The following is a 27,080-nucleotide window of genomic DNA, read 5'->3' as shown; positions in this document are numbered from 1 at the left end:
GCTACGGAAGAGCTACCCACAATGCAACGCTTCAGAAATCGACGTTAGCCTCGGACCATGGACGCACAACGTCGAATTACTGTGCCTAGTGTGGCCGCATGAAATCGAATTTATAATATCAGTTTTATAAAACCGATTTTAGCTAATTTGATATTATCCCGTAGTGTAGACGTGGCCTCAGGTTACAACTCATCAGATGCTAATCCAATCACTCTGTGTATCTCCAGCATTGTTTCGCAGCATGACCACTCTCTGCTCTCACTCGAAAGTCAGGTAACCTGGATACTGTAACTGGAATGTACTAACTCAAGCTAACTGTTGCTCCAAGCACAGGTATATAGACACACGCTAGCTCTGCTGGAGCTAGTGTGCTAAAAAAAATAACAGTGTCCCTTAGCAGCACGGGCAGTGGCTCAGACTTCCGCCTGAATACAATCACACCCAGCCCCACGGGTATATAGTTGGGTGGCTAGCCTGACCCGCCTCCTGTGCTACCACTGGCTACGAGGTTATTTTTAGTGTACTAGCTCAAGCAGAGCTAGCACGTGTCTGTTGATCCATGCTGGGGGACGCCCTCCCAGTTGCTGGGTAGATATACCCTAAGTATTGTCAACCCCAAGCATTTTTTTTTAAAAAATGAGTCAAGCCCCAAAACACTATGACATTGGCTTAAAGTTATGAGACTAAAAGTAATACATTGGCTTCTTTTTATTTGCCTTGTGGTTTACGATTCACATTTTCAAGCTTTGCTCCACAACTACTGCAGGGGAGGGAGGGGGCAGAGGTGGAAACTTACTTTTGTTTTTAAGTTAAAGCTAAAATTTTCAAATTTTCAAAGCAGGACTGAGTCCCTTGCCCCCAGGGTCGGCTCCTGGCACCAGCCCAGCAAGCAGCTGCTTGGGGCAGCCAACAGTGAGGGGCGGCACGTCCGGGTCTTCGGCAGCAATTCGGCAGCGGGTCCCTCGGTCCCTCTTGGAGCGAAGGACCAGCCGCCGAATTGCCACCGAAAACTGAAGCAGCAGCGGTAGAGCTGCAGATCATGATAACGGCTTTTTTTCCCTTTCTTTTTTTCTTTTTGCTGCTTAGGGCGGCAAAAACCCTGGAGTGGGCCCTGGCTGCCCGCAGTAATAATACTTATCTCTTATTTAGGGCTTTTTATCCTTGGCTCTCAAAGCATTTTACAAATGATGATAAGCATCATTAGCCCCATTTTACATATAGGGAACTGAGGCACAGAGAACTGAAATGACTTTCCAAAAGTCACACAATAAGTCAGTGGCAGAGCCTGGAAGAGAACTGAAGTTTCCTAACTAACAATCCTGTGCCCTATCTCCATAACCATGCTGCCTCGATATGCAAGGCCTTTCTGGAGCTACATGTTCTACTCCTGACATTCTCTTGGGTTGTTTGGATCTGGTCCATGAAGGTTCCTGATGAGCTAGAGACTGTAAACATTCCTTATACTCTAGGAACAAATTAGCACAACACAAAAGCAGGGCAAATACTTTTTTTTTTTTAATTTCATTTTTGCTAACCACTATTATACTCAGATTCCTGAGTGTTATATGAAAAAATAAAAATTGTAAATAAACAAAACCAAAACAAGAACTGTCCCAAACTTGATAATATTATGGTCACACAACCAGTTTTTAAGAGATCGCAGGGTCTTTTCAGACTTAATAACTCATAGTTGGGGAGTCAGAGATAAACAAGAATCCTTTCTGATCCAGTTAATACTGTAAATATCATATTTTTTCCCTTTGTGGAGGCAGGCCAGATATCACCAACTTTCCACATGCACTGGTCTTCCTCAATGTCACAGTAATAATGTTTGAGACTGACTCCTTTAAAATTTTTGAAACCCTGATCTTTCCCCTGTTGCTGGGAAAGCCTTTTGACCACGTGTTGACTTATGGTAACTTTGATGCATTTATTTTAAGTAGGGGGAATATTTTAAGAAGCTTAGGTCATGTGGAATGTCTTGAAACACATGTTAAGGCGGGGGGGAATAAACAAGCAAAGCTTACTGCTGTGTTATTTTTTTTTTTTACAGCCATCAGAAGTCATGAGATATTGTTACCCAATCAGAAGTCATGAGATATTTTAATGGCAAGGGAGGAAGAAGGTCATCCTGTAAAGGTTTTCCCCACTGATCTGGGGAACATTTGAACTCTCTGTTACAACTCTCTTCCAACACAGAAAAGAAGAATGTGTAGCTCTCAAGAGGCCATTTAGGAGCTTTCACCTTTTCCACTCATCCCACTTTTGGATACATCTTTTGCAAATGAAGCCACTTACAATCAGTCTTTCTTTGCTGACTGGAAAGTCTTTCTGATAATTAATCTTTCTGTTACACTACCTACTTATTTTAGGAATTGTATAGCATCCATCACTGTAGTACTTAAGCACTCTGATATACCAATTTCTTATTACAGAATGGACCTGCACCTTGACTGGGCAGGTAATTGTACAATAATGTGGCATGGTAATGCTGGTCCTCAAAGTATTCTGAAAAATGACTTTTCTCCAATAAACAGTTAAGTCAGTCAAACAGTTACACTCTTAGGAAAAGTGAAAAGAAATATCCGTCTCAGACAACTTTGTCTGTAAATACTAGTGCCAACTTCTCCCCCTGCATGCATCTGACGAAGTGAGTATTCACCCACGAAAGCTCATGCTCCAAAATGTCTGTTAGTCTATAAGGTGCCACAGGATTCTTTGCTGCTTTTACTTCTCCCTCCGGTTATATGTGAGGAAAAAGCGTGGGCGCTGAGGAATGGTGCTCTCTCAAGTCGGTCACATATCAGTGTGTGGCATGGGTAAGGTGACTGAACTTTCAAGATCAAAAACTGGGCCACTTTTGTGGCAACATATTTTAGGGTCACAAGATAGTTTATATTACAGACAAGATGCTGTTGATAGATTCTCACTGTGCAGCAACATGTGTATATTACTGAATGTGGTAAATTTTCCAACAATTTAATGTTCTTAATGAATTTATCTGATACACTGGACAAGTGTGATTAATATTCACACTGAATAAAAGAATAGCTTAAATGAAGTCCGTGCTCGTCCAGCTTTTCTCTTCATTCCAAACGCTGTTCATCGCACCGAGTACTCATTCTCTTGGACTGTTTGATGCTGGTAAACACAGAGCAAATTCTCCTTGGTATAGCAATACATCAAAACAAATATTTTGTAATTTTAAAAAACAAAATCAGACATAAAATACATTTTGATAGATAAAATGAAAACCCAGAGCATTCCAAATGTCCTAAAGAAGTTTCTGGAATATCATATGAAAAACTAACTGTCACAGTAACTCCAAGATGTATAGTCATTTTAGGAGTGGGGTCCTGTGACCCAAGAATCACTTAATGCCAGCTGATAAGGTTATGGGCATATCCTGATTCTAGTATGTACATTTTGGTTCACCAAAGAATGTCACTTGAGGTCTCAAGTTAAAGTCAGTGTCACACTGCTCATTATTATCATAGTCAAATGTATGAAGAAGTTATGTATATATACACTGAAAATACGTTTAAGTCTGTATCAAGATATTTGTCAACAGCAAAGGTGAAAAACAGGTTTTCCTCCAAACGAGAGGTAAGAAATATGTCTCTCTCTCTGTCAGGATGTAAATTAAGGATTGTAAACACATATGACGTCAAATATTAATGAAGAGATGTGATGCAAACATGGAAGGGGAACACAGGAAAAAAGACAACCTGTGGGAGGTTATACTGTCTGTGAGTAAAGACCATGAACTTCAGGGGTATATCTAGAAGACAAAGAAGATACCCCTGTGATGGGTTTGGCCACAGAGACCCCCCTTGGGACTGTCACTTGTTGCGCTGAAATTACCCTGAGTCTGTTTTCTCTGCCAGCTTGAGACTCCAGTACCCTGTCTTGTTGAGCCAGACACGCTAGCTGCTGCAACACAGACCCAGGTCTGGTCCATGACCCCAAAGCTGCAGACTTGAATCAAAAACTGCTCAGCAGGTTCTCTCTCCAGCACCCAGACACCCAGTTCCCAATGGGATCCAAACCCCAAATAAATCAGTTTTCCTCTGTATAAAGCTTATGCAGTTTATACAGAAATTGTCTGCTGTCTATAACACTGATAGAGAGAGATGCACAGCTGTTTGCTCCCCCAGGTATTAATCACTTACTCTGGATTTATTAATAAACCAAAGTGATTTTATTAAGTACAAAAAGTAGGATTTAAGTGGTTTCGAGTAATAACAGACAGAACAAAGTAAGTCACCAAGCAAAATAAAGCAAAACATGCAAGTCTAAACCTAATACATTAAGAAACTGATTACAGGTAATATCTCACCTGCAGAGATGTTCCAATAAGCTTCTTTCACAGACGAGACTCCTTCTGAGTCTGGGCCCAATCCTTTCCTCTGGCACAGTCTTTGTTAGTTCCAGCAGACATCTCAGGTGGTAAAAGCAGGGGCTCTCTCATGACTAGCAGCCCCCTTTGCCTTGCTCCACCCTCTTTTATAGCTTTGGCACAAGGCGGAGATCTTTTGTCTGTGCTTGATCCCCACTCCTCCTTCTAAATGGAAAAGTACAAGATTTAAGATGGATTTCGGTATCAGGTGACATGGTCTCATGTCCTGTGAGACCTCATTCTTCATTACCCACGGGCTGGCCCACACGTACACAGGAGGGCTTGCAGGTAAATAAACCCATTCACAGTTCATTGATTCTGAAGCACCCTTAATGGCTTCCACTTAATATGTTTACATCAGTAATACAAGTTTATATCTTATTCTCCTAACTCCAGACATAGAAATAATACATGCAAACAACTAGGATGAACACACTCGGTAGATTACAAGCTTTCTAATGATACCATACAAGAGACCTTTTGCATAAAGCATATTCCAGTTACATCATATTCAGATTCATAAGCATATTTCCATAAAACATATGGAGTGCAACATCATAACCCCTTCATCTTGTACCTAGGAAGTAAATGGATGTGTTTATATTCATGAAAATGGGATCTCAGCTAGCTTTGGTTGAAAATGCTGAAAAGCTTTAGACAGGAGGTTAATCTGTCTCTAGAAAGTATGTTATATTGTTTCATACGTAACCATGTTTCCAGTATCCTTACTCACTATCTCCTGAATATCTACTATATGATAACAAACTTATTCTTGTTTTCACTATAAATATATCTCAATGCACTGATGTTAAGCAAATGCTGGTCCTGAGCTGAATCTTATAAGCTGGTGTATGCTCATGTGTATGTTTTCTCTGTATGTGTTTTCCCAAGTGCGAGTGTTCTTTGTGTCCTGGTATTTCTCTGAGTGTTTAGTGCATACGAGGCTGGACAAAACAGAGAATGCTCAGAGAGAGCTTGGCCGCTGGTGTGTGCCAACCTGCTCAGAGGGAGTGAAGCCTACAGAGGCCTGGAAGTAATGCTTGTACTGCCAGAGGCCATTGGTTTCAGGGAGCTGATCCACAGTATGATGGAGTCTTGTCTGTGTCTGCTAAGGGCAGGTAGTGGTGAGGTGCCTCACAACCCTGGGTACCCTTGTGGAGCATCACAGGTCTCAGGAAGCACAGGTCCCTGTTTAACTATGTAGTGGAGTGGCCAAACTTACTGGCCCTGTGAGCCACATACAAAAATCTTCAGAAGTTCAAGAGCTGGAGCATACCTGGCAGGAGCTGGGGCTTGGGGCGTCAGCCTCATTCTTGCTGAAGCCCCGCCCTACAGGGGTGAAGCCCCAAGACCCCTCCCTTCCTGCTGGACAGAAGCCCCTACCCCACCACCCCACTGCAGGGCAGAGGTCCTGAGCTCCCTCCCAGTCTGGTAAGCAGAGAATGGGGGAGGATATGGGCTCGCAAGCCACAGTTTGGCCAGTCCTGCTATATAGGTTGCACATATCTCAGACACTGCCGGTGCTGGCTGTAATTTACGTTGCAATGCACATCAGTATTTAATGGGTGGATGTTTTGCTGTTGTAATTGGAGTAGGGCAAATGAAGTTGTGTGGTGAGCTTACAAGTGATACGAGACTTTGACCTTTATTCCTTCCCTAAATCGATGGCACTACGCAGAGAAGTACTGAGCACAGAGTGCTTCCAGTGGTAACAATAGTTTCATGTTTTACTGCAGAGTGAGATGGCCGTGCTACTCAAACCAATATCTGACAAGATCCAGGAAATCCAGACCTTCAGAGAGAGAAACCGAGGAAGTAAAATGTTCAACCACCTTTCAGCTGTCAGCGAAAGCATTCCTGCACTTGGGTGGATAACAGTGGTGAGTTACACACAGACTAGGGCATTTTTAGACACACTTCTTAATGGTACTCCATAAACAAATAATCAGATCAGAGCAGTCCCTAATATTATTTAACTCTGCATTCCCATCTCCTTATCTCTACACTCAGGCCTTGTCTACACTAGGGGAGTAAGTCGACCTAAGTTACGCTATTCCAGCTACGTGAATAATGTAGCTTAGGTCGACTTACCCCAGTATGTTCACTGCACTGTGTCGATGGGAGATGCTCACCAGTCGACTTCCCTTACTCTTCTTGGAGAGCTGGGGTACCAGAGTCGACTGAAGAGCGCTCTGTCATCGATTTAGCGGGTCTTCACTAAACTGTTCCCCTGCTGCATCGCTCGCAGCCCCGTTGATCTCCCCTGTAGTGAAGTCAAGCCCTTAGTCTAAAATACTGGTGGGCGGTTTTGACTAATGTTTTAAATCTTCTCTTCTTTTATTTTTTTCTTGCTATACTTGGGTGATGGTGCTGTTCTCTTAGTCTCCTAAACCAGGCCCTTATGTCAAGGAGATGAATGATGCTGCTACCTTTTATACTAACAGGGTGTTAAAGGACTACAAAAACAGGTATGTTGCCTGGTGTTAATGTCCACACTTTCTCTATTGATAGCGTAGAACTACCTTTACTGAGGTGCTAGAGAGTACTGTATTATTTGCAAAAACATCACAAGAAAGTGTTTTGAAAATTAAAAAGCATTCAACTCATGAACTTATTCCCCCTCACCCACACACACAGAGGCAACTACAGCACTACCCTGTCTGACTGATACACTGCTGCAGAGATGGAATTCCCTGACTGCTCATCTTGCTTTTCTGCTTGAAAAATTGCACTTTGGCTCGGTCACCTGGAGTCCGGCTCCATGCAGTTGAGACTTTACTGCCCCTTGATGCTGTGTTTCCAAAGGGACTTTCTTTGCACCATTGCATGGGGTCTTAAGGGTGTGGGCACAGGGAGGCATGTGGTTGCAGCAGCAGATACGGTGCAGTGATACTGGTGTTCTGTGGCCAGAGATAGGGAGAGGATTACTCCTTTTCCGAGCATCTTTGGAGAACCCTGGCACAAATCCTATTCTCTTGGCCTTTGCAGAGGGGTCAGTTTTTAGCCGTTAGTACCATATTTTTACTAAAATACAATACCTGCAAATTTGTCTTTTTTCCCCCTTAGCCATCATCTTCCATGACAAATTAGGCTGATTCAAAACCCATTTTTGTTCTTTTATAGAGCATACCTGATTTAAGTCCTTATATCAGGGCTGTTGATACACATTTTCATCCACACTGGTCAGTAGAAGTAAAGCAGCTCTCAAGTAATTTAATCTTTTACCCAAGTAAAAATTAATCTGCAGATCTGAATTTTTGTGAAAGTTCTTTTAATTATAGTTATGAATTGCTTGCTGGAGCCCCAAATTATCTACTCTGGGTAATTCTTTGCTGCATTTTAGAATGTACTTTTTGAAGGGGCATAAGCACCAGTTGGGAAAGTGCGCCTTTTTAAAAGGACTAACCTATGTGCATGATTTTTAAGGGTGATGTTTGTTTAGTATTTCACACCAAGATAGTTCTTAGTATTGGAGCTGGAAAAGTTATTTGAAAATCTTGGCTTATAAATATGAGTCTAACAGAAATTATAATGTGACACCATATTATCTAGCCTAAAGATACATATAACCTTTGCTTCCTGACCAGCCTTAATTTATGACTGCTCCTCCTTTTCTTTTGAGATTAATATTTTGGTTGTGTTTAAGAGTTTATAAGGTGCTGGTTAAAAAGTTCCAAGGGGAAAGGGTAGCAAAGCACATGCTGGGTTGAGAGGTGTAAAGGAGAGTGACAAGCTACCTTTGGACTCGGAAGCCAGGACATTTTACAAAATATGCTGATCTTTAATTTTCTAAAAATCAAAACACTGAGGGGAACCAGGTTTGAATTCCTGGCACAGGGCCCCATCTTGCTTTATTACTGCCCTGGTTCACTTTGAGCCTGGGCAGGAAGCATTCTGTCCTGGAGCCCTCTTGTTCCCTCATCTCTCCTCTGCAAGGCTCATCAGTCTGCTCGGCCTCACCATTTGCTGGGCTGCCTGTCTGTCAGCAATCTTCTGACTTAATGGTCTGTGGCCAGTGACAGATGCAGTATCTAGTCCGCTTTAAATACAGGGTAGCAAGTATCTATATTTAAACACTATAAATCATACATAGGAATATTTCCCTTTTTTTTTTTTCCCTTACAGCGACTTACGTCATGTTGATTGGGTGAAATCATACTTGAACATCTGGACTGAGCTTCAAGCTTACATCAAAGAGCATCATACCACAGGCCTCACCTGGAGTAAAACCGTGAGTGCTTCTCCCCTTTTCCTGTTCTAACAGTGAAACAACACGGGCTGATTCTGCTTTTACCAGATTCTGGCATTACTGCAGCAAGCCCAAACATTATCTCTGTGAGAGGAAAGGATAAACAAAACAAGACAAGACAAGATATTTCTGTATTTAAAATTCTCAAAATATTTTAAGAAGGGGATAAGACAATGTGACACAGGAAGAAGATTCAAAACAAAAACTGACAGTGCAAAGCAGTGAATGTTGTAGTAAAGTAGCTTTTTAGGTTATGTCTACGGTACAGACCTTACAGCGGCACAGCTGTACCATGCAGCTGTAAGGTCTCCTCTATAGCTGCTCTGAGCCGGCAGGAGAGGGCTTTCCTGCTAGCATAATTAAACCATCCCCAATGAGCAGTGGTAGCTATGTTGGCAAGAGAGCGTCTCCCACCAACATAGCATTATCTACATTGGCGCTTTTGTCGATGGAACTGATGTTGGTCAGGGGTGTGTTTTTTCACACCCCTAACTGACAAAAGTTTTGCTGACAAAAGTGCTGGTGTAGACAAAGCCTTAGTCTCCTAGTATGAAAGATCTAAAGTGGGTTGGGTGCATTGATAAAATAAAATGGAGACCTCAGCGGGCAGAGGTGGACATCCTAATCAAATAGTCATCAGACATGAACAAACTAGGCTCAATGCATGCTGGCTGCAGGACTTTTCTTTCTTTACTCTGCATTTGTGGGTAGTGCCATCTCGACCCTCATCTTTCCTTTCACTTTGCCAAAGCTTCATGACTGATGGGCCCCAGGGAAGTTAAGCCTCCCCAGAAATTTTATATCTTACAGAAATCAGAGACAAAATAGTACTGGCTGTATTGCTGCACAACTGAGCTTCTCCAGGGCAGAGCAGGCAACAGTCACAGCTCACTGTTCTTAGCCAGTATCAGAAGTGACATTCTTTTTGCTCTCTGCTGAGAACAGCTGAAACGTGTGAAAGATGGATGGAATGATGCTTCAGGACAATTGTGGCTTGGACATTTGGGGAGGTGGAGAAATTCTTTGGGCTCCTAGTTCTCAGCAGCAATGAGGGAGGAGTAGGAAAATTAGATTCTCCAGGTCCGGTGCGCCATTGCTGGGGGGGATAGAGAGCAGAAGAAAGATTAAGAAGGGGATAAAAATTAAGGAGAGATTGAAAGGTGAAAGAATGGGAGGGGAAGACAGAGAAGAGGGAGGTTTAATAATGAGAAAAAGAAATACAAGGGACACGTACCACATTATAGTATAGATAATTTTATTTTATTATGTTATACAAATATAAATAATTATTGAGCTCCATGCTGTGTGTATATATTGTGTGTACATATATACAATATAAGTACATTTTCATTGTGTTACAGCTATGATGTGATGTGATGAGAGGATCATCTGGCAATCTGTTGTCTATTCTTCTCTTAAATAAGGTTAAACTTTATTCTTAAAGGATTTGCTGTGTTTGACAGACATGCAAGGATTTTGATCCCCTGTCAATATAAAAATGTAAGAGTCTAAGATTCTTCTTGGGATTCTAAAGAATGTACTCACATACTTACTATCTAGTTAGAGGAATTCTTGATGTGAGTCAAAATGTCTTAGGCCCTGAAATATCATTAACAGTTTTTTGGTTTTGGAGTGTCCAAATTTTTTTTTAAAAAAGCACACACATACAATATTGTTCATAGTTTCTTTTGTGTAAGCAAATAAAGACAGTTTTAAACTTTGTAATTAAGTGGGAAGGGACAACTCACCAGAATGTTACAGTTCCAGGCCAAAACAGTTTTCCAATCCAAAGACATAGAGGAGCTAAAATAGTGTTTTATAATGGAAACTAGCTTTAACTTCAACTGTGAAGAGGATACCTCTCTCCCCCGCCCCCAATATATATGACACATATGTAGAGGTGAGATCCGTGTGGTAAACTGCATTTATTTCTAACCACTGATGCCTGCGTCCTAACCACTAAGCCACCTCTTCTGAGACTTATTCCAATATTACAAACCCATGGTTGCCAAATCACTACAGCCTAATAGTAGGAGTCAGGATAAAGGTCCTGATGCAACTATTATTGTAGTCAATGGGAGTCTTTCCACTGACTTTAATAGGAGTTACGTTGGCCCAGAGAAAGAAACACGTATTAGCATGCCAAGGATCACACTTGACATGTCTCTTTAGACACATACATTCACTGCACATGCTTTGCACTCAAGGGGTTTGCAACTTACTTCTGTTCAGGGAAAACAAGTGTGCCTAGTACATCATGTTACTTGTGCCCAGTGATAGCCTTTGCTCAGATTTGCACTGGACTACAATTTTGCACTCTTCCCTGAGCACCATGCAAGACCTTGCAGCATAGCAAGTGCAAATGCAAGTTCAAGTTCAAAGAAGAAACTAGCATTTGCTGAAATGTGTGTACTTTTTAGTCTGAACCAAAGTAAAATATTAAACTTTTTTGAGCTGTCTGAGAAATTAGCTGCTTTTTGTGGGGTTCTTTATTTAGCAAAGGCTTAAAATATTAAACTTCAGTTTCTTTCTCAGTGTTTAGTATAAAATTACGCTCTTGCTGCATCCTATTCTATTTTAATCCAGTCAGTGGGTGTGAGAAGAATTACCTGTTTTGAAATGATTATAAGACAGGGCTAAGGAACTCTATTACCCTGTTAGCAGAATGAGCATTAGAATAAGGGCCAATTTTATATCAGCTAATATATAAAAGAAATAATTTTATTTTACATAATGGAACTTTACAGGTATGGAACTAATATTATAAGACAAAGCTATCTCATTTGCATTTTGTCAAATAGGAGTCATTTTTAGCTTTGTGGGCACTTACAATCTTTCTCAGAATAGTAGCTATTGCAGGATACATTTGACTGGTTGTAAGACAGCATCTCAACCTCTCACCTAGGGTCTCTTTGTTTCCTTTGGTTTAATTGTCAATCAGAGTGCTGTACGCAAACAGACCGAGACCCACTATTTGTTCATATCAAATATAACTTCTCCACAGACAGTACTCAATCCATCACAGTTGGTTAAAGATGATTTACTTCATCCACAGTATTACACCTGTACCCCAATATAACGCTGTGTTGTAGGTGAAACTGTGTTATATCGAACTTGCTTTGGCCCCTTCCATTCCTTGTTCCCTGAGCGCCCTCTCCAGAGACCCCTGTCCCTAATAATCCCCAGGACCCCACCCCCTACCCAACCCCCTTGCTCCCTGACCCCTGACTGCTCCAACTCCCTATCCACACACCCCGCCCCCGACAGGCACTCCCTAGCAGCGGCGGGAAGTGGAGCAATGTGGCCCCAGCCCACTCCACTCTGCCAGCTCCCGGCTGTGGTGCTCCGCTTCCCGCTGCTGGTGAGTGCGAGGAGGTTGGGGAAAAGATGCTCCCCATACTCACCGACGACGGGAAGCAGAGCACTGCGGCTGGGAGCCCCAGGAAGCCACCATGTCGCTGTGGTGGCGGGGGGGTTGAGGAAAGGTCCTGCACTCACCTGTGGCGGGAAGCAGAGCGCGGCGGCTGGGAGCTGGCAGAGTACAGCGGGCTGGGGATGGGCTGCTCCGCTTCCGCCACTGCTGGTGAGTGTGAGGGGATCCCTTCCACCAAGCCCCCTCCCCCGAGCGACACGGCTGGGGCTGGGGTGAGGGAAGCAGAGCGGGCTGCTCCCAGCCCCCCACTAATGCTCTGGGCCACTCTGGGACTGCGGTGCCCCCAAAATTGCCCCCCCTCAGCTCCTGCCTCCTAGACCCTGGGGTGGAGGAGCCTCTGACCGCCCCTGAAACCCTCTGCCCCAGCCTGGCACCCTTAACACACTGCTCAGAGCAGCGTGTCAGAGCTGTATCGCGTTGTATGCGAACCTGTGTTATATCAGGTCACGTTATATCGGGGTAGAGGTGTATTAGTTTCACTCACTTGAAGTATGTCCTCATACCTGAAGTGGGTTATCCTGAAAGTATGGTTCAATTAAATGTCAGATGACCTGGGACTGAGATGTCAAATTCAAAACATATTTTCATATTGATATGATAGGTAATTCTTTTGACATACCATCAAGTGAACCTTACAAAGTCAGAAGTTTAATAAATTAGCATGTATCTTCTCTGTTTAGATATTTTCTACCAGACACCTGTAACAAATCCATGAGTTATTAAAATGGTAATTTGATTTTTCTTTTATTTTTTAAAGTCAGAATTAAACAGTCACATATCAATGTTTTTGGATAGTTTTCAGTGAATACCTGAGTATATACTCAGGCTTTCAAAATTGATACACCTAAGAGTTTCGGCCAGGCATAAAGTAACTGTATCATAAAGATACTGCATTTAAAAGGGAACTTTTGACCAATTTAGCACAGGTGTAACTCCAAGTGAAATCAGTGGAACTATTCACCAGGAAGCCACCCTGTCTGAGCAATGACACAGACTGCCTGCTTGCTTCTGCTCCAGACCTTACCTTGCTCTGGACCCTAGACTCCGATTCCTGACCCTGGTTTGTCCCCGTCTCCATTATTTACCTGCTGTCTGTAACTTGGTCCCTGATTCCTTGGTATCTCAACCCAGCTTGACTCAGACCCTGCTAGTTGCCTGGTGCCTGACCCGGACGTCTTGGTATCCTGACATGGCTTGACCCCAACCCTGCTACCCTTCTCCTGCCTGCAGTTTAATAACTGACCATGCACACAGGCTACCCACAGCCCAGCCCTGACAGTTTGCTCAGATCACCGTCACCTCCTGAGCCCATCCAACCCCTCCTCAGATGATGTAGCTCCCCGAAGGCCCGGGACCTGCAAGACCAAGTCACCAACCTGCAGGCGGAGAACCTCATACTACAGACCCGAGCAATGCAGCTCACTGCCAAAGTACAAACCTACACGAACAGCTGGCATGCTTACAGGTGAAGCAGCTACACTATGTGCCTGACAGATCACCCATCGCCTGAACCAACACCTGCGGTGCCACTGCCCAAACAGTTTGACAGGGATTGTTGGAAATTTCAGGGGTTCCTGAACCAAGGCAGGCTTCTCTTCCTGCTGTGCCCCCAATGTACCCCACAGACCAGACAAAAGTGGAGCTAATAGTCCTGTGAAGTATTCAATTGGGCTTCCCTCCTGTTGGAGCAGAGCAGGCCCATGGTCTCTGACTGGGACTCCTTCTTGCAAGCCTTCTCAACCATCTTGGCAGGGAGGGATAGCTCAGTGGTTTGAGCATTGGCCTGCTAAACCCAGGGTTGTGAGTTCAATCCTTGAGGGGGCCGTTTGGGGGTTAGCCCTGCTTTGAGCAGGGGGTTGGACTAGATGATCTTCTGAGGTCCCTTCCAACCCTAATAATGTATGATCTTTGATGACCCACATTGCGGTTGCTCTGCAGAGGCTGCCCTCTGGAAGCTTCCCCAGGAGCAAGGGCCAGCCACTACGTTGGCATTTCCATCAGTGTGCAGCAGATGTCCAATGGAATGATGCTGCCCAACTACATCAATTCCAGTGGCACTCAATGAGTATATAAAAGATGAGCAAGCCTGCCCCACCTGCCTACAGGCCTCTATTGAACTCACATCAACTCTCAGCTGTGTGAGTAACAGGAGGAAGTGAGGGGTGGCTGGATTCCACCATCTACACCAAAGCCTGTAGAACCCAGTCCTGAATCCATATAGGTCAACAAGGGTCACCAACACCTGACCTCAGGAGAAAACAGACAGCAGTGAAGCTCTGTTTTTACTGTGTGGCACCAGAACACCCCCTTGCCTCCTCTCCAGCTCAGGAAATGAGCCAGACCAGGCCCAGTAGTGGGGTACAGCCTGGGCACCACCACACCTCATGCTCTGGAACCACCCCCAACACTCAAGTAGAACCCAACCCAGAATTGGTGTGGGGGGAGTGGGGACTAGAACCTGGACCATGAGAATTCTAGGCTGCTAACAATTCAACATCATCATCGGAAGCTTAAGCCAGGTTTTCACTGGAGTGCCCTGTGAAGCTAGGCATTGCAGGAAATACTGCCTAACAGGGTCTGAGTGGCAGCCTCTCGTAGCCCACTGATTATCTCATGCTGGTATATAAACCAGGAAGCCATCATGAGGAATTGTCTGAGCAATGATATAGACTGCCTGCTTCCTTCTTCTCCAGACCTTACCTTGCTGTGGACCCTAGACTCTGGCTTCTGACCCTGGTTTGTCCCAGACTCTGCTCTTTGCCTGCTGGCTGTAACTTGGTGCCTGATCCTGACTCCCTGGTATCCTTACACAGTTTGACCCCAATTCATATCCTGACTGCAACTTGGTAATTGACCAGAGCATACAGGCCGCCCACCGCTCAGCCCCATTGACACCCATGGAATTAAATATAGAATTATCTTTTCATCATGATATGCAAGCATAAACTTCAATGAATGTTAACAGAACTGTGTTTGTGCAACTCAAAGAGGCTGTTCTTGCTAGTATGATCCAAAATAATTAAATCTGAAGTCATTTCTCTAAAGTAAAGTTTCTGGGATTCATTGAATTGATTGGAATGTGTGAAGTTTCAGAAATCACGTGAAAGGGTGGGAGTCATGATACCTGGTTCTACTACACACTTCCTATGTGACCTTAGGTTAGTCACTAAGTGTTGTGCCTCAATATACCTCTCTGTATAATGGGGATAATAATATTTACTTACCTAATAGGGCTCTGTAAAATTTAATTAATTAATGTTTGGACATTTTCAGATGTCAGAAGAGACTGTTGAAAATGATCAGCATAGCATTTCCCCCACACAACAACTGCTCTGTTTTGTGACAGTTGCAACCATGTTTCCTTGTTACCAATTTTTGAACTCTAGACGAAATCTACAGCTGTAGTAATAAAATGTTTCTTTCAGTTGTCACTAGGGAAATGCAAGAGACTACTGAACTATCTTTCTCTCCCTCCCCCTGCCCCACTTTCCCCCCCTCTTTTTTGAGAAAAGGACTGAACAGCTGTAGTATAAGCTATCAGGAATGTCTCATAAAAGTTTTAGTTTGCTGGAAGGGTTGAGTGTGTTGGGAGGGACCAGGGAAACACTTCTGCTCCTATTCAGCCAGGTTTACTTTATGACCTGAAAACAACTGGCAATAAGGTAAGTTTGCTGTAGCTAACTGTACCTCAGATCAGTGCTAACAAACAAATACTGCTTGAGGATTATTTACCAAAACATTCATCTCAAGTTACTTGTGCAGAGCTGGGATAAATTATTTTCTGTAGACCGTGGTCATTTGCGACAAAATTGGCCAGTTTTCAATCTGATGAAATCGTCTCAAAATAGTAGTGAATTTAGTGATAATGTTCTCTTTAAACACAATCTCAAGGAAACACTGAACATTTTCCCCGTTTTTAAATCAAACACAGATACCTAGGAGAAAATCTTCAATTTACCAACAGTTTCAAAATTGAGATTTATTTACAGTGGCCCAATTCTACTCCACTGAAGCCAATGAGAGTTTTATCCATGTCTGCAAGTCTTACCTCCTAACACATATTTTTCTAAAATATTAATAATGGAATACATAATATTTTAAATGTTCTTTAAAAAACTGAAATGTTGATTCAAACTTCCATAAGCATCTTCTGCGAGAACCAGAGATAGATCAAACAGTGGTAAGTACTGCAGCCCATAAATTAGCATGCCAGTCTGCCCGTATATTAGTCCCAATAAAATAATTTGGCATTTCATTCCCAGCTATGTAAACCTTCTCTAGACATTCTCTCACAGAATCTCCGCCATTTCTTTTAACACCTCAACATTTTCCCATAGAACTTTGTCTCGTGCCTACCATCTGCATGCTCAGATGAGGAGGCTGCAAAGGCTGATTTTTGCAACCAGCAACCTCATGCTATCTTTATAGTATATCTGTCATGCTATGTTTAGTTTGACCCCTTTATCAAGAATCCACATAGCCACGTCTGGGAGGAATTATAAGTCTTGCATTCTTATGTAGAGTACAGTTCGTATTTCTTTTCTGACCATCCACTCAAAAGAAGAGACATTGGAAAGGTATAAACACACACCTGATGCAATTCCATATTTCCAACAAGAACTTTAGAAAATAAACGATGCACCCACCATTGCCAGCGACATTCATCTTTCATAAAACAAGGGCTTAACATGATCAGGCTAAATTCCACCCCGAGTTATAGCAGTGCAACTCCACTCACCTCAACGGGACTGCACAAATATAAGTAAGGGCAGAGTCTGGACATAGTGTTTTAATTCTCTAGGTCTTGGTAAGAGAACATAGCTTGCCCTGCCCTTCCCCCCGGCCTCTGCCCTGCAGACACAAAAAAAAAAAAAAAAAATCTTTTCTGGGACACCCTTCTGCCTCATGTTGTATTTCCCTCTCACTCATTTTGCTGACCAGCTTGTATCACTTTAATGTTAGCCACTTCCATTTCACAGAACACGCTGTGCTCCGACACTGTTGCTGGTGCAGTGTCAAGCTGAAGATTGCTTGGCAGAGGTTCCTGCAGAAAGCTTCAGCTGTTACCTTTCCCTTGTAAGACAGAGTCTCAACACTGAGACACTAATGTTATAGAAACTGCCATGCTGGACATTCAATGTAAATATGCAGGGGCGGCTCCAGGCATCAGCACGCCAAGTGCGTGCTTGGGGTGGCAAGCCACGGGGGGCGCTCTGCCGGTCACCACGAGGGCAGCAGGCAGGCTGCCTTTGGTGGCTTGCCTGAAGAGGGTCTGCTAGTCCTGTGGCTTGCGGGAGGTCCGCCGAAGGCAACCTGCCTGCCATGCTTGGGGTGGCAAAATGCCTAGAGCCGCCCCTGCAAATATGGCAGAACACCACCCAGTGCTGAAATCAGTTTCCCCACTGGTGTAGATAGGGTCGGTTATATCCAACACACTTACTAAGAAAGTGTCCTTGCTCCCTGCTTCTAGCAGAGGTTGGCAACACTGTATACTAATTTGACCCTATCCACACCAGTGGCCGAACGTTATTCAGCCCTGGTTAAGGAGAACCCTGGGATGGCTTGTTTGACACCAACCATCAAGTGCAGCTTGAGCTGTGGTATAAACACAGCCATAGGTTCCGGAAGCAGGGGGATGGAATGGGAGGACTGAACATACATAGAGGGAAAAGGAGAGAAAGATGTCTACTAATCTATTCATTAGATTACAAAAAATTTCCACATTTTCTTACTTTTAAAAAAGAAGCAGCTTAAATAGGCCCATTAAACAAATTACTTAATGATAGTACATCACCATTCAGCTCCAGGGTGATTTAGAGAACCCAGACGTTGTAAAGCATCTCTGATTCCATGATTGAATGGTACCATTGCTCCGTGGCGACATAGGCCTATGTTAAATCCCGAACAGGTGATAAATGGCACAAATGCATAAAAGCAGCTTCAGAGCTGGAGAGCCAGACAGATAAATAATGCTGCCGAGAACCAGAAAAAGAGGATTTTTTTTTTTAATTCACAAAGACTGCAGCCCCTGCACATCAGCTGTTTCATCTTATAACTTCCAGATCATTGGGCAGCATGAATGCTTGCAGACAGGTGGCCTAACATTGTAGTTAATAGGGCCATAACATTAAGCCACTTTTACAGAAGAAACACCTTAACAAAAGATCTATGTTTCTGTGTCACAGTCCACCTGTTCCCAGAGACGGTTACATGATATTTTGAGCTCTACGATCCTCATCTTTGTGCCTGCATGTGTATGAAGAGAACAACACAGAGCAGTAATCATTTCAGGCATGTATCTAGGATTATAAAAAGAGGAGTGGGGTATCTTTTTATGAGGAGAAAGTGAACCTCCCCATTGGGAGTCCTATTCATCTGTTGCCTGGAAAAAGAAAGTGTTCAATGAATTTCAGGGGGTTATGCCCCCCAAAACCACTTGTCTCATCCTCAGGTAGATACTTGCACTATGAAATAGATATACAGGGATACATTTTATTTCTAACTTATGTCAGTTAGTTATATAGAATATAATTGTATGTATCATTTAGAAATGTCTAATTATACCCAATGTCTTTCCTCACTAAAGCAATCAGTAGACTACAAAATGAGATGTGTTCCCATTTAAATGTTCCGCAGCAATCTCACACAACACTGGAACCCTCATCCTCCCATCTTTCTTGTTATTACACATAAAACCCTGCAGTAGATCACCAAAAGCTTGAACAAAAAGAGAGGCATACCCATGTCTTTCTGTGTGTTTGTATAACACCTAGCACAGTAAGGCCTCACTCCTCATTGTGGCATCTGGATGATACCTAAGGACAGATACCTTTCTGTGACTCACTCAGTTTGAACTCAGTGAGTGACAGAAGTGAATCGTTTCTGCTTCAAGCCCTATAGAAACTTCCTAGGAACTTAACCTTGGGAAGTAGCAGCAAGAGTGACTGGGTAGGTTGTAATGCCTGTGCTGGGACATAAAAATAAAAAAATAAAAAAGATGAGACATGATTTCGCTCTAAAGAGGTCATAACTAACACCTGGAATTGCCTGTAGCAACACACAGGTAGTGCCAGGGCAGCACATGGAGCACTGATGGTATGTGCATACAGCATTCAACGTGACTCAAGAGATGGGCTGTTGCTTTGTGTTCTAGATGAAGCTATAGGTACTTTCCCCCAAGTAGAGAAAGTTCTCATAATCAAGACCCAGACTCCTACAGGCACTGGGCCAAATTCATCTTTCATGTCATTTCACTGAATCAAAGGAGCTGCCGCAGGAATAAATTTGGCCCTCTGTGCCTGATGCCATTGTACTTGGAATGGCCAGGTTATCTCAAGCACATTACTTGACTTAAATTACGCTCCAAGAGCTACCATATAGAAGCTACTCAGAATAAAGAGCTTTGGGTCCAAACACCCCTTCCCACTGATCTTCACATTTGATATCACCCCTCCAGCATGATGTGGGGGTATCAGCTTCTTCCATGCAACATTCTACTCCTTCACCTTCCTGGCCCATCCAGTGAGGGAAAAGAGGTAGGTCAGGAGGAACATGTCGTATCTCTGTGGAGCTAGCTTGGAGAAATAATACAACCACAGTCTGTATTACATTCGTACACCCCTTCCACAGCAGCATTCCCCTTTTACAGAGACTCCTGGGGCATGCACAAGCTGCTGGAGCTTTATAAGTATGACTCCACTGGAACACTGTCACTGAGGTACAGGGGGCTGCTGGGGAGCCAGAGTCAGTATGGAGGCACAGGGTCTCTGTGCAGATGACTCTGACCTACATGGGGTCAAACCCGGACCCCAATGGAAGGCTGCAGAGGAAACACCATGAAGATAATCCTGTGGAGTTTACTGTCCCCTACACAGCTATTTCCACTTAGAGCTAGATTCTAGCCTTTCCAATGTTCATAGGATCTTACTCAGACAGCTACAAAGAATTCCTTGTCCAGTTATATAAATCTTCAGTAAAGCAAGCTTTTAAACCACATTGAGATTGCTAGTACTGTATGATGAAACATATATGGATTTAAAGTTATTGATACATTCCCTTCTTCTCAGATGTCTTCCTATATTTGTATAAAATTGTCATTTTAGCTAGCTAGTGCTGAAGTCAGTCACTTCCCTAATATTTCTTACAAGGGGCACGTTTGCAAGTGATGACACCATTTCAACAAGAAGATCTTAATTACAAATGGAAAATGACCACCCAAAGATGCAAGTGGGAACAGACATCCCTGAGCATAACTTGAGTGGATGTATGTAAACCAGAGAACTGAGGAGAGCAGCTGTTACCAAGGAGAACAGCTGAAATGAAAATAGAAGACAGGGGCTTGCAGATAACAGCACTCGCTACTCAAATGGCTCTTAAATACCCTTTGTGTAAAGATCCATTGTTGTGGACATCTGCTCAAAGTTAATGTAAAGAGTTGTTTGCAAATAGCAAGCCTTTTAAGCACCTGCTGTACTAGAAAAGATGAATTTTTGTGAGCGTATAATGTGCTGTTTTTCCTATTCCCAGGGGCTCACGCATACACACACCATGCAATACAAAGCACAAATAAATGGGCTTTGTGAAGGGAACTCAGTGGAAATTGGACAGGAATGGAATTCACCCCAATTCAGGGACAGGTCACCCAACCGTAAAATACCCCTTACATAGCTACTACTCCAGCTTGTATGATGATTCCTGCACCACTGTCATCCCTATGCAGCCATTCCTAAGTACTAGAGCAATTTATGGATCCAGTGGACCCCCTAACCCAGCCCACTCCAAAACTGCCCTTCATACCAGCGTATTCGGAAGCAGCACAAAACCCATTGCCCTGGCAGGCTAGGGATGCAGAGACTTTCCTGCACATCCAGTCTGCTTGCTTGCTTCCTGTCCCCCTGCCAAGAGGTATCTCAGGGATTCCACAGCGTGAGGGCCTTTCATGGTGTGATGGTTCTCCGGGTACCCAGGACTGTGAGTCATCTCTCTTACCCCTGCCTCCAGCAAAAGGGAGTCTTCCTTCTGGTAACTAGGCTGGTGGTGTGAAGGAGGTGACACCCATCAGCCACTCAAGCACTCTCCTCTGGGCTATGCCAGCCCTGTCTTCACTTTGCAGGTTAACAATAGGTGCACCCCAAGCCCTGAGTCCCTTTAAATCATTCCCTTGTGACATCTAGCCCCAGACACTAGCTACTCACAGAAATTCCAGATTCTCAGCACCCAGAGGTACAGTGTACCCCAGTTTACAAGTTTTACCTTAAACCACCACTCCTGTAAACCACACAGCACTTGTGAACACTTACAAAAAACCAAAAGTAGGTTATTTAAGAAAGAATAAAGATTTAAGTAGAAGTTAACTAGAGAGAAAGGGATGGAAACAACTGGTTACAAACACAAAACAATTGTAAAACACAAACCTGGGTCTATGTTTACCAATAGTTACCTTTCCTATACAATAAAGTAGGCTTCCCCCAAAGTTCAGCTTGTTGCAGAGCTGACTGGTTTCCCAAGAACCGGGATCCAAACATTCATGAAAGCCCCCTTGTTAACGGGTTTCCTCAGTGAATGGGTCCACAGCGCCTTTCCCTACACTCTGTTATACTGAAACAATGTTTTGTTTTTATTCATAGCCAGGGTAATCTCCTGCCTGCTAAAATGTTCTTTTCCACCTCCAAGTGGTTTTGATTGTTGGCATTTGTCTTTGATGGTTTTCCATTGACTGTTCTGCAATGTGGCAATGGTAGACAAAAGAATCTTGCATTACCTCACCAGCTGACTAGGGAGGGGTGACAATGCCTGCTCGAATTGGTCATCACCAAGACTACTCTGGTGACTAATATTTGCTCCAAGTTGATAAAGCCTAATTTCAATATAAAATACATTATTCCTTAAATATTAGCCATATATATCTTGCAAAGATTATGAGTCTTGACAAGTTAGAAGCACAGTTGCCAACTTTCATGTAGTAAATAAGCACCCTGACTTTCACAATAAGCCAAAAATCAAGCTAATCCCATTTCAAAACAAGCCCAAAACAACCAATCCCTAAGAACCCCAATGCTCTGTGACTAGATCCCCCCAGAGTGCAGTGGGGGACTGTGGTGGGGCTGCTGTGCACCCCTCTCTCCCCCTTTTGCCCCAGTTTGCCAGGAGCCAATCAAAAAAATAGAAGCAACAAGCCACAACAAGCTACAAGCCAAAAAACTAGTCAACAAGCAACTCACAAGCCAATTAAGCCAAAAACAAGCCAAATTTCTGCGTCCCCGTCCCCCCCCACAGGTTTTGGCATGTCTAGTTATAAGCTTTCGGTAGATACCTTACATGTGGCTCTTTATGGCTAAATATCCGGTAAGATATGTACGTGGTGTAGTGAGATTGTCAGGTTTGGGTGAGATTTGTTTTAAAAGAACAGGAGACTCTTGGCCAAGGAGCCTCTGTGCTACACATGGGTCCTCCTCCATGGAATGAACTTCATGCAGCATGAATATTTACTTGATCTCAATTGGTCAACTCAATATTGCACAGGTTAAAAGAAAGAGACACACAGTAAGCACAGAAATAGACAGTTGACAACAGCAGCACCAGTGTTTGCAGTATGTTTCTGTATGCCTCCTAATTCTTTAAATTTGTCTGTGTTTTCTCTTGTCATTCTATCCCAGATGTGCTTATTGGTTGTGTTTGGTAACTTCATCTGAGTCCCTCATGCCTTGAGATGTGTACGTACACTGGAGCAAACTCAGTCCTGAGTTATAGCTCAGCAATCTTATTACTTTAGATTTGTTTTTAGATGTCTCAGTGGCCTAAATTATGACTGAAACTCATGACAAGTTAAAAAGTGGGACTAGGTTTTGAGAATCTCTTCCTATGCATAAATACAGGGTCAAATTCTGCTCTCACATACACCCATGTTATTCTGTTGATTTTTATAAGATTACTTGGCTGTAACTCTTCTTCTTTCTAGACCAGTGGTTTTTACCTGGGGTCCACAGACTGTTTAAGATTTCCAAAAGGATCTGCACCTCCATTTTTAGGGGCCCACAAATGAGAAAAGGTTGAAAACCACTGTTCTAGACACTTTCCTATTTGATGTCAGCAACTTTTATAGCCTTCTTTCAAAACCTATGATTGTACACCAGGCTGTTGTGCAGATTGATTTATCTGCGGTCTGCTGATATTCTATGTTGCTTGGCTGTAATTGAGAAGAGAATTTGACGCACAGGGAAAAAAGTTTGCAACAGAAGTTCAACTTAACTCTTGAACTTCCTTGATTTCTGTTACAAAATTGATTGTTATTTTCTTTTCTCCCCTTCCCAAGCCACCTAAATGTGCATAAAAGTAAGAAACAAGAGAAAAATGCAGCTTGTTTACCATTCAATCTTTGATGGCTAAGTGAGAGCTGCTATGAATTCTAGGAGAATAGTGGAAGTATAATGATTTTTGTAACCTCTATTGTTTATTTAGCCCACAGAGCAGGAGGAATACAAAACACTGGTGGTTTTACAGTGTTTAGAGTTCTGATCCTTTACTCACTACATGAGTCATAACTTGTATGCAACGATCTTACCCCAGACTGAAACGGTGGGAAAATACATTACAGAGGTACTGTTGGTTGAATATATTATTAGCATATTTTTGTCAGTTACTGCCATGCTTTTTACTTATAGATAGATTCATAGACTCTAGGACTGGAAGGGACCTCGAGAGGTCATCGAGTCCAGTCCCCTGCCTTCATGGCAGGACCAAATACTGTCCAGACCATCCCTGATAGACATTTATCTAACCTACTCTTAAATATCTCCAGAGATGGAGATTCCACAACCTCCCTAGGCAATTTATTCCAGTGTTTAACTACCCTGACAGTTAGGAACTTTTTCCTAGTGTCCAACCTAAATCTCCCTTGCTGCAGTTTAAGCCCAACTTCTGACACAATTGCCAGAATGCTTCCTTATTGTTATAGAGCCTGATCCAAAGCCTGCTGAACTCAAATGAAAGACTCCTATTGACTGCAATAGGCTTTTGACCAGGCCCATAATAGGATGTGACGCAATTGGGCAGCATGGGGGGAAAATGATCCCAAAACCACACAAAAAGTTCTCTTTTCTCTAAGGGAGAAATTTACCCATCTCACATAAGGCTCAAGTATCTGTGCTCTATGGGAGTGGAGTGGCTCTGGAGGTAAAATCCACCTTCCCATCTCAGGTTTTGTGAACCCAACCTAGCCTTCACCCTCTTGACTGCTATTCTAGTCTATGGGGTGGAATAATTCAGGGATTCTGCTTACATGTGAACCTGTGGCCTTTCCTGCAGCCTCATTCCATAGTCGCCTTCCCCATTGGATTGTGCTGGACCCACACAGATGCCAGGCACTCTTATGCATCCGTTCTCCTAGCAACCCGCCTGTGCAGCCCCCATGCAGGATATAATTGGGGCAGAGGGCCTCATGCTACTTCCAGGCTGGACTGCTGCTTCTAGGTGGTAGTTATGCCTGAAACAATGAGGTTTTCAGGTATAGACTCCAAATGTCTGATCTTCCATAATGGATCCTATCAAATATAGTCATTGTCCTCCTCCGCAGAGGTGCTGTCCAGATGAGGGATTCTTGGAATTAAAGTGACACTCAGTGAGTGGTTAGACAGAAAAAAGAATCACAATTCCTTTGATCCTTCCTGACTTTCCTGTGAGTCAGGCAAATTAGAAATCTAAGATCTGAATCTGATTTTTAAAATAAAAAACCGTTCTGTTTCTTTTCATAGCGCACTGGCATAGACATATAATTCAGACAGACCAATACTGTGTACTGCTGATTATACAAATCAATTGCTAGAAAGATTAGTTTATTCACACTATATCCATGTCCCTCATTACAGTATGTGTCTAACTTGTATTATGAATGTACCTGGAGCTATGGTGTTAGAAACACAGAAATTAAAAAAAATAAAAAAGCAGTCAAATCAGAATTCTGAAATATAGTACTGAATTTAACAGCCTGAGTCACCACAGTCTTACACCATGTTGCAAAGTATATGCAAAATCTGAATGGTAGCATTTTATACCCACTTTGCATGTGTATAGCTGGCTGGCCAAGTTCCACCCTGTTATTTATTGTGTTATCACTGGAAATTAAAGTGAAATGCTTTTTTATTTGTCTGGCCTATATTGAATGTGCATCATTTTGGGCTTTATTTTATCTGGATATTTGGGGAAAGAAGAAACCTTCTTCCTTACACTATGAATCTTTCTTAATATGCAAGTTCATTCATTGGTACCATCAATTTTTTCCAAGTCCACTGCTGGCTGAAGTCCAGCTCCCAGCAGCATTCAAGGATGAAAAGTAGTATGAGATTCCGTAATAGAGGGTTTTCTGAAAACCTGTATTAAACATATTTTCCATCTCTCTCACACATAGGGTCCAACTGCATCAACAGCATCTGTGTTGTCCACTCTAACAAGTGGGCAGTGCTTCCCACCTCCACCGCTGCCCCCAGGACCTCCTCCTGTCTTCAATACAGAAAGTGGAAAGGATGAAGCAACCACATCTCGCTCAGCCTTGTTTGCCCAGCTTAACCAGGGAGAAGCAATTACCAAAGGTTAGAGGGAAATAGTTCAGCTTGTCACTCTTCAGCCAACTGATAGTAGCTACTGCTAAACCTACTTAGCCAAATTCTCCCTTCAGTCACATCCATACAGCCCAAAGCCAGTATATTTTTAAGCTTGGAAGCCTAAATTTGGCATCTAAATTCATATTGAGGAACCCAAATAAATAGCCTGATTTTCAGAGATATTGAGCACTGGCCGCTCCCATTGCATAAGTAGGATCTCATAGGTGCTCAGCACCTTTGAAATTCAGGCCACTTATTTAGATCCCTCGGTGTGAACTTGGGCACCTTATTATAGACCCCCAAGTTTGACACTTTGGGTCCTGTTGACTTCACTGGCAGTGCCCAAATGTCACTGAGACCAGAATTTGTCCACTCTGCATTTTCACATCCAGTACACTGATTTGTACTGAGACATTGGTTTAGATAAGCAGGTACCGATTGCTATACCACTGTATAACGTTGTTGTAAGTATACCTAGATAAAGCTATTAAGCTTTTCTCAGGAAGACTGGACAGTCTTAATTAGTGTACACAGCTTTGAGTTGAAATATACTCAGTACAGTAAAGTTCAGTCTTTGGCCCTAGGTATTCTGAGGATGGGTGCATTACAATCAGATTAGATAGAGAATCTAATTTTCACAGACGAACCTATAAAATTAATGGAGTGGCAGCATGCACAGATCATGACAAATATAGTGAACCTTTAGATCTATGTACAGAGAGATGCCAATAGACATTGCTGAGCTTATCTGTGAAGACATAATGCCAGCCCATTCACAGTAAAAGAACTTTTAAATAAAAGTATGAAGCCAGACCATTCCTTTTTGGCTAAATACCTAAAGAAGCATAAAAGCATGTTGAACATTTGAATACAATTGTAATCAAACTAGCTATGGTATTCTCTTCTCTGTTTTAATATTAACCTCCCTAGGGGCCTAATGCTGTGAGAGAGACTGTTAGGCATATTAACACCTCTTTGTTTATTTTTTTTAGGGCTACGACATGTCTCAGATGACCAGAAGACTCATAAGAATCCCAATCTACGTGCTCAGGGTCCTCCAGTTCATTCTCCTACAAAAAGCCATACTCCAAGCCCCACTTCTCCCAAAAATTCTCCTCAGCAGATTCATTCTCCTTTGTTAGAACTAGAGGGAAAGAAATGGAGAGTGGTAAGTTCAGCTCACATCTCACATACACGTATACTTGTGCCTGGAATATCCCCAGAGGAATTGTACCTGCCTGAAGCACAATCTTTCCAGTGCTTCTCTGGGGGCACAGTGGCTCTGCACTGTCCCATCTAGCCACAGCTTAGTCCTTAATATTCTTGTGGGATTTATAGCTTGTTTCATTTGTTGGTGAGATTAGTATAATAATTTACCTGAACTGGAAAATACTGTTATAAGGT

The 27,080-nt window shown here is 42.9% G+C and overlaps 1 protein-coding gene across 2 annotated transcripts in view; it reads left to right on the top strand.

Moving 5' to 3' along the window:
* Window positions 1-27,080, top strand: part of CAP2 (cyclase associated actin cytoskeleton regulatory protein 2) — a 91,701-nt gene that overhangs the window by 56,471 nt on the left and 8,150 nt on the right. For both annotated transcript variants that reach the window (XM_032764351.2, XM_032764352.2), the window contains exons 5-9: window positions 6,136-6,279; window positions 6,782-6,867; window positions 8,525-8,630; window positions 25,484-25,664; window positions 26,669-26,844. In XM_032764351.2, the coding sequence (XP_032620242.1) occupies window positions 6,136-6,279; window positions 6,782-6,867; window positions 8,525-8,630; window positions 25,484-25,664; window positions 26,669-26,844 (693 nt within the window). The remainder of the gene's footprint in view (window positions 1-6,135; window positions 6,280-6,781; window positions 6,868-8,524; window positions 8,631-25,483; window positions 25,665-26,668; window positions 26,845-27,080) is intronic.

This window comes from Chelonoidis abingdonii, chromosome 2, assembly GCF_003597395.2.
Source record: "Chelonoidis abingdonii isolate Lonesome George chromosome 2, CheloAbing_2.0, whole genome shotgun sequence".
Lineage (NCBI taxonomy): Eukaryota > Metazoa > Chordata > Testudines > Testudinidae > Chelonoidis > Chelonoidis abingdonii.
The sequence above is the reverse complement of the archived record's forward strand: the minus strand, read 5'-3'. Positions and strand labels throughout refer to the sequence as shown.